The sequence below is a fragment of the Lolium rigidum genome, chromosome 7 (assembly GCF_022539505.1).
Source record: "Lolium rigidum isolate FL_2022 chromosome 7, APGP_CSIRO_Lrig_0.1, whole genome shotgun sequence".
Taxonomy (NCBI): domain Eukaryota; kingdom Viridiplantae; phylum Streptophyta; class Magnoliopsida; order Poales; family Poaceae; genus Lolium; species Lolium rigidum.
In genome coordinates, this window is record NC_061514.1 from 6,389,697 (window position 1) to 6,398,117 (window position 8,421).

An 8,421-nucleotide genomic window follows, 5' to 3' on the forward strand; every position below is an offset into this window, starting at 1 on the left:
GTACCATCTACGGACACTAGGCACTATGCCCTAACAATCTTATGCTATTACATGACCAATCTCATCCAATCCCTACCATCCCCTTCACCTACAGCGGGGGAATTACTCACACATGGATGGGGGAAACATTGCTGGTTGATGGAGAGGCGTTGGCGGTGATGGCGGTGATGATCTCCTCCAATTCCCCGTCCCGGCGGAGTGCCGAACGGAGACTTCGGCTCCCGCGACGGAGTTTCGCGATGTGGCGGCGTTCGGAGGGTTTACGGCGACTTCGACTTCTCTCCGGGCGTTTTTAGGTCGAGGCGAATAAGTAGTCCGAAGGGGGCGTCGGAGGCCGGCCGAGGGGGCCACACCACCTGGCCGCGCGGGCCCCCCCTGGGCCGCGCCGCCTGGTGGTGTGGGGCCCTCGGGCCTCCACTTCAATTGCCCTTCTGGCTCCCTTAGTTTCCTGGGAAAATAGGGCCTTCTGCATAAATTCCGAGGTTTTTCCCGAAAGTTGGATTTCTGCACAAAAACGAGACACCAGAGCAGTTCTGCTGAAAACAGCGTTAGTCCGTGTTAGTTACATCCAAAATACACAAATTAGAGGCCAAACAATAGCAAAAGTGTTCGGGAAAGTAGATACGTTTTGGACGTATCACGGCCCCAGGAGCAGCCCAGCAAAAGCCCGACCCAAATAACGGTTCGCTTAAAAAACATGCATGGAGAGGAAGTCTTCGTCTTCGCCTCGCACGCCAGGACGCCACCGCGACGATGAAGCTCCATGTCCTGGCCACCGTTGTTGACCCTACGAACGCCGACGACCGCGAGAGGCCATATAAATACCACAGATGAACCCTAGCCCCCATTCCCCTTTATCTATGTTCCATTTTTTACAAAATCGAAACCCTAGCCTCCCTGTCGATTTCTATCGCCGCCATCTGGATCATCCCCGAGCCTCGCCGTGGACACCGTTGACACCGCCATCCTCGACTTGCCTAGCATACGCAAGGAATCGAGCTGGAGCGCGCTGGAGCATCTGCGTCTTGATCGTCTTCTCCGACGCTGACAGCTATCGTTTTCGACGACTCAGGCCATCTCCGACCTCGCCGTTTCTTCCGGTGTGCTCACGGTGAGCTACTGATCCTCCAGAGCATCTCTGCTCTCTTCATAGCGCCATGCATCGTCGCCACACCACAAGCCTGCGAGCGCCGCCGCCTGGCATCGTCGTTGGACAAGCTCCGTCGACCTAAATGGAGTAGCATATATTTAGGTCAGGTTTGTGTCGCTAGGGACGGCCTTGTCACTATACGTCGTCCCGCTGGAGTAGAGTCCAGACGCATGTTTCGACGTGTGGACGCAAACGGTCGCTCAGCCCCGTTGGAGATGCCCTAAGGAAAACACATTCGGCTAAAACTTCTTATCCAAACAAGGCCTTGGGCATGTACAATGTTAGAGAAGGCACGCCTTCTCTTAGCCCTCCACGTCATGTAGAGAAGATAATAACTATAATGTGTACAATGCATTATCTCTTAGTGTTATCCCTTGTAATTAATGAGAATCAATTAAATTTGGTAGGAAATTAGGTTGCTAAGAGAAGATATGTGATACAATGGAGCAAATGATTTTCTCTTATTTTCTAAAAGATCACCCCTTAGCTAAGGGAAGATAACCTTCTCTTTTTCTATTCTCTCATCGTTAACTCAGTAAATATCCTACGTAGCAGCTTTAAGGGAAGGCTAACATCACCGTATTGTACATGTCCTAAGGAAGACAATAGTTAAATGTCGCTGTTAGTCCCGAAGAATCGGACTGGGCAACACCGGGAAGGCATAAATATGGGCCAAAGTCATCGGCCGAAAGACATGGGCCGTACGCCCTTACTGCTTGGAAAAGAGACAGAGAAAGAGAGATTCAACCCGGAAAAGTAATTTTTTGTACATGTTCCTTTAGTTCGGGATCATAACGGATTAACAGACCTGCAGCAGCCTTGCAGGGAATAGTATATATACTAGTATACGATTAGGGAAACCGAGCTGGAGGGTTATACCCCGGCCGTGATTCCCGATCGATGAAGAGATTAAGAGGGAGACCCTATTAAAAACTGAAGCGCATCATACCAACACCCATCGACCATCGAGCGCCGTCGTGCGTTGTTGATCTGCCATGTCTGCCTCCGCTGTTAGCCCCATCCAATGCCAGTCCACGACATCGTCGTCAAGATGCTTCAGGGAAATAACCACCGCGACGCACGATTTCGAGGTGGCCGATTACCTTCTGACCGACGGCTTGGGCGCCGGCAACTTCATTTGCTCCAGCACATTCGAAGTCGGCGGCTACAACTGGGAGATTAGGTTTTACCCCGACCGAAATTCAACCGCTAGTGCAGGCAATGTGTCAGCCTTTTTGTGTTATCTCAGCTCGGCCAAGGATGTGAGGGCCAAGTACAGCTTAAACGTGATGGAGAAAGACGGCAAAGCACAAGTAACCAACATCCCTGTAGCGGACTATATCTTTTCACCGGCAAGTCACAACCAGGGCTATATGGATTTCGTCGAAAAATCGAGGCTCAAAGCACCGTCAAAACTCAACAATAATAGCTACATCACGATAAGGTGTGCTGTGACTGTCACAAAAGAACCTCAGACTGTACTGGTTAAGAGAGGAACCGTTTCGAGGCTGCGTATCCTACTCTACAAGAAAATCTCCAACACATGTGGAAAGAAGGAGAAGGAACGGACGTGACATTCAGCGTGTGCGGCCATTCATTCAATGCTCATAGGTGCGTGTTGGCTGCACGATCTTCCGTTTTCAAAGCAGAGCTCTTTGGTCCAATGAAAGAGAAGGCAACCCAAGGCATAAAAATTGACGATATGGAACCACAAATCTTTGAGGCGCTCCTTCACTTTGTGTACACAGATTCTATGATAAACGACGATCACAACGAAGAAGGAAAAACTGCAAAAATCCAGCACTTGCTAGTTGCCGCAGATCGATATGGATTGGACAGACTTAAAGTTATGTGCCAAGGTAGACTATGTGAGAGCATCGACGTGGAAACGGTCGCGACCACGTTGGTTCTTGCAGAGCAGCACCATTGTAAGGATCTCAAAGAAGCTTGCATTGGGTTTATGGCATCACAAAATATGCTAGGAGATATCATGGCAACAGATGGATTCAAGCATTTGACGGCAAGCTTCCCATTGCTGATGAAGGATATTCTAGAGGAGGTGTCTCGCGTCTTGAGTGGCAAGTATCTCGTTTAGAAGGTAATAATGATCATGTAATCGGTTGGGGGCGACTGAACTTCATGTTTCCGTCATGCTTGGTTACCTACATTGCAACTTTACCAAATGTGTTACCTTTTTTATAATCGTGTTGTTGTTTTCCCTTGATAATTCTTGGTATAGGGATTTTGCATGTTTCCTCCTGTGAATACAAAATATGTCCGTCGATCAAAACATGTGCAAAAACTAACTCTTACTGTTGTAGATATGCGTTGGATAAGTTAAGGTTTCTTTGTGAACAAAAATTGAGTAAGAGCATGGACGTGGAGACAACTGCAACAACACCGGTTTTAGCTGAGCAACACCATTGTGTTGATCTCAAAGAAGCTTGCATTGAGTTTACGGCTCCATGGAATGTGCTATATGATGTCTTGGCTACCGATGGATTCAAGTATTTGGTAGATAGTTGTCTATGGGTCATGAAGATGTTACTGGACATGGTGTCCACTAGTGGCTAGTTGTGGTCATAGAATAGCATTTCATACATATAACTAAATTATGCAGCAGTTTGTTGCTACTTCTATCGTAACAGTTTGATTACTGCTTCATGGCATGCCTCCTATTTGTCAAAATATTGCCTTAGTTATCCCTTTTTTGCGTGGCGCGGGGGCTCGTGGCTAATTCATTGACATTACAAATTCTCTGATAATACATTGTAGGTTGTGTATACTTCTATTCTCTAGTCCGTATAGTTTTTTGGTGTATGATTCAATATGTTGTACTAACAATATATTTATCGAGGTATTGCACCAGTACATGTGTATAAAACTTAACAACTGAAGACTATGGTATGTTTCTCGATATGGTGTGCAGGTAATAAATAGAGAAATTCCCTGAATATAAATGTTCCTTAGGCAGAATTTACTGCGGGATATAGATGACACTGCCTCTACATCCCTAAAGCATATAGCCAAGACATAATTTTCCTATTAATAGTTTGGAAATAGAGTAATTCCCTGAATATAGATCCCACGGAGCACCAAACCACTTTAGCAACTGTACATGTTACTATGTTAGCAATTAATGTTGGGAGATTGCAAATTCATCACAAAAATAACGTAACAGAGAACTATACAGTTTTTTTTCATCATGTCAAGTGTCGAGGTCACTCTAACAAAATCACATAAAAATTTAGAGCATGTTCCCCAATATAATTCACTAAGTCAAAATGTTATGAGTGCATCCTTCTTCAAAAGGGAAGTGAGAAGTTTGAAACTATCATCTGCTCAACACTGCAATCATTTGACCGAGTCATATTCTAAATATCAAAGAGCTAGCACATGGTGGCTACTACAAAGGAGTATTATTCAACTAGAGATCTACTATCCAAAACCTCACTAATCCCCCTTTGCTAAAAATTAAATTTATTCCACTGAAATAAACTTCTTTGGTTTTCAAATAAATCTTTCAAGAGGTGAAATTAGTCAATCTAGCTTTCACAAACGCAACAATTTTGCTGTGCATCTATTTTTCCTGAACTTTTTTTTTGCTAAAGCCCCTTTTGGGTCTCTTGCTCCCACCACCAGTTGCAAAGCAAGCTTATATTCTGTTTCATTAGGTCCTTCACTAGTAGACATATTTTTTCTTTGACATACAAAATATTGTCCACCTGACCGTATGATACTTTATTTATTTTATGTTTGTCCAATTTCCCCACAAAGGTTAGATCAGCAGAAGAATATATAGGTATGTAGTAGGAAGGTACCCATTATAAACTTGAGTCATGCAAATTAAGATGACCCCAGAAGACAAAGGATTTCCAATCTAGAAATCTAGCCTCTTATGCATTTTATGTATCTAAGAAATCTCAGTCAACATTTTTTATACAGGAATTCATGTGAAATGATAACCTGATAGTTAAACATCTCAGCCTAAAAGTCACGAATCACATTATATCCACAAACAGTAAATACTTCACTTCACTCGTAAGTCGTTTCTTCTCAACTATACATAAGCTTAGACATATATGATGACAACTTGAAATTGATAACTTTGTCAGGATCATGAGTCAATAATAACAAAATAGTACCATCAACATATAGGAGTATACTAACTTTATTATCAATATGATCAGGGGCTAAACCAAGAAACATGCCATTTTTCTTTGATATAAGCACCCTTGTTGTTAAGCACTTAGTAGCCCTATAAAAATAAAAGAAAGCGAGAGGGGATCACCCTCTGTGGCACCCTTAGCACCTAAAAGTAGGCCCCATTTTAATCATTGTGAAGAAATTGATGTGCCAAACTACACAATTCTCATTGAAACCTTTGGATCTGTGGTAAATTAGTGTAAATATCACTAACACCGAGTCACCGACATTGGATGTGCAATGTTGGATGTGCACATAGTAACGACAATGCAGGGTTCATCCATCCGGTAATGGGTGTAGAGGCTGATGTGTGGATTTCATGGCCTGCTAAGGGTTATCCATATATGTAGTCGATTAACACCATATCCATACAATAGATACATGCATAAGTTTTATGTCGTCACTAGAACTACTTGACAGATTGACAGGTTTAAGCACCCCCATGGTGAGTTGCCCCTGGTTTAGGAAGGGAGCTTTATGGCATACCATGGATTTTAAGTTGTTCGATATTTTCTCAAGGCCAAGTCACTTTTTTGTATAGACTAATAAAAAAAAGAATTCCAAAGCATTTTTTTTTGCCAAAGAAGTCCTTTTTTAATGTCCATACAGCTCTTAATCTTAAGAAAAAAATCGAAGCCCACTGGGCTCTGTAACGAGACTACTTTCTCATCATGGGCGGGTTGGTTTCACTCTCAGTTAGCCTGTATTCGTTGTCTAGCCTGTATTCGTTAACCCTAAAAAAAGTTAGCCTGTATTCGTCGAGGGACGGCGGCGGCTGGTTTTTCCTCCCATACGAATCCACCACTCAGCGTGCAGGTCCGAGTTCTCTTTCTGCGAGGTGGCCTTCGTGCGTTCCTTCTCCGTCGCGCCCTCGCATATCCTCCCTTCCTCGGCGCGCCGCTTCCAGCTCCGTCCCCTTTTCCATCAACGTGTACCGCTGCCTATTCGCCGCCTTGAAGCATCAAGGTGGGTTGCCTAGGTTCAGATCTTTTTTTTCTCCTCGATTTTTTAGGTCAGATTGAAATTTGGGGCGTGTCTCGTTGAGGACCCATCCTCACCGATTGGAAGCTGCCGATGTAGTAGTGATTGTAAGTTACTGATCTACTAGCTCGTTTTTGTCAGGTTGGAAGTTGAATTTTGTCAGGGGAAGTTCTGTGTACTCTGCAAGCCTGTAGCAGCAGCAGCACCCGTTGCATCTCTCTTCACCATGACCAACGAATCTACCTCTGTACTTCACCATGTATAACACCCGGTTGATTACTTGTAGCAGCAAACAGCGCAATCATATCAGACTTGCATACTCCTTAAAGTGATCGTGGACAGGCGCACGGTACACACCGTATCAAACCTTCAACACCCGTCGTTGTTTCTCTTTGGTTCTTTGCCCCATGGCCAGCAACTCCAGCCCTGTAGTCCCTAACCATGTCCAGCTCTTACCTGAGACGTCGTCCATATGCTTTACAGAGAGCTTCACTGCCACCCACAATTTCGAGCTGGTGAATTATCCGATGCTTGATGGCATGGGTGTTGGCAAGTGTGTCAGGTCCTGTGAATTCAGTGTCGGTGGCTACAAGTGGGCTATCACGTTCTACCCAGATGGTAGCGACGAGGTCAACTGTGCTAGTAACGCCTCAGCATTTTTGCGTTGTGTCAGCCAGGTGAAGGAGGATGTGAGAACCAAGTTCAGCTTGAACATGTTGGGGGTAGATGGCAAAGTACAGGTAACCAACCTTGGTGTGCTAGATCATACTTTTACACCGGCAACATTTGATTGGGGCTATCAAAAATTCGTTGACAAATCAAAGCTGAAACCATCATTGAGCGTGGAAAGTGGATACTTGATACGATGTGTTCTCACCGTGATGAAAGAACCTCGAACGGAGGTTAAGAGGAACCGTTTCATTGTACCACAGCCGAATCTGCAAGATCATCTCCAGCAGATGTGGAAGGATGGGCAAGGAGCGGACCTGACGTTTAGTGTGGGTGGTCAAATGTTCAATGCCCACAGATACTTGTTGGCTGCTCGGTCTCCAGTTTTCAAGGCAGAATTATATGGCCCAATGAAGGCGAAGGCAACACAGAGCATCAAGATTGACGACATGGAGCCGTCAATATTCGAGGACCTTCTTCATTTTGTGTACACTGATTCTTTGCCAGAGGACGAGCACTACAAGGAAGGCAGGATGGCAAAATTTCAGCACTTGCTAGTCGCTGCAGATCGATATGGACTAGAGAGATTAAGGCTGCTTTGTGAAAGCAAGCTATGTGAGGGCATAGATGTGGAGACGGTTGCAACAACATTGGTTTTAGCAGAGCAACACCATCGCAAGGATCTCAAAGAAGCTTGCATTGAGTTTATGGCTCCACGGAATGTGCTACAAGCTGTCATGGCAACCGATGGATTCAAACATTTGGTAGAAAGCTGTCCTTTGGTCATGAAAGAGTTATTGGACATGGTTTCCCGTAGTGGCTAGTCTTGGTCAGAGGTCAAATTATCATCCGCCCAACTAATTATGCAGAGCTAAATTTCAATGATGTTCGGTTATCTACATTTTTGGCTTGCCTGTGATATTGTGAGGATTGGTGCCCAGTCAATGCTATTTTTTTTGCGTAACTCTTATTTGTCAAAAATGTTGTCCCAGTTCTCTATTTTCCAAATAAGTGTGTGGATCGTTCATTGGCAGTATAAAACTATAAATTCTAAGATAATAGGCTGTAGACTGACCATTTTTCTGTTTTCAGTTCATTTAGATTTTTTTGTATAATTGAATTCCTTGTGATACGCACAATACACAGGTATTGAAGTAGTTAAATTGACTAAAACTTCAATAACAAACATTATGGAAAATTTGAACGACTTATTCAAACTGTACAATTGTGTAAAATTGCAAGTTCAGATTTATTCTATCTTCAGAATAATCAAACATATGTGAAAACTTAGGCATAAAGGTGAGGTATTTCAAGCAAGGCAATCGCATCTCTCGTCATCTTAGTAGAGTGTACTGGATCTACTCCCTTTGTCATGAACAATATTATTTCAAGGCGTCCAGATAACCCACATAATT

General features: G+C 44.0%; 1 protein-coding gene and 1 pseudogene across 1 annotated transcript; both read left to right on the plus strand.

Annotated features, from left to right (window-relative positions):
• Positions 1-2,145: 2,145 nt before the first annotated feature.
• On the plus strand, positions 2,146-3,245 carry LOC124670837 (annotated as a pseudogene).
• A 3,046-nt stretch (positions 3,246-6,291) lies between these two features.
• Positions 6,292-7,970, plus strand: LOC124676580 (BTB/POZ and MATH domain-containing protein 2-like). The gene is made up of 2 exons (XM_047212622.1): positions 6,292-6,322; positions 6,479-7,970. The coding sequence occupies exon 2, from the start codon at positions 6,745-6,747 to the stop codon at positions 7,828-7,830; it is 1,086 nt and encodes a 361-aa protein (XP_047068578.1). The 5' UTR covers positions 6,292-6,322; positions 6,479-6,744; the 3' UTR covers positions 7,831-7,970.
• The last annotated feature ends 451 nt before the right edge of the window (positions 7,971-8,421 follow it).

Bases quoted from the DNA above. Each gene is read 5' to 3' on its own strand.
- LOC124676580 (XM_047212622.1), top strand. From the start codon at position 6,745: ATGGCCAGCAACTCCAGCCCTGTAGTCCCTAACCATGTCCAGCTCTTA.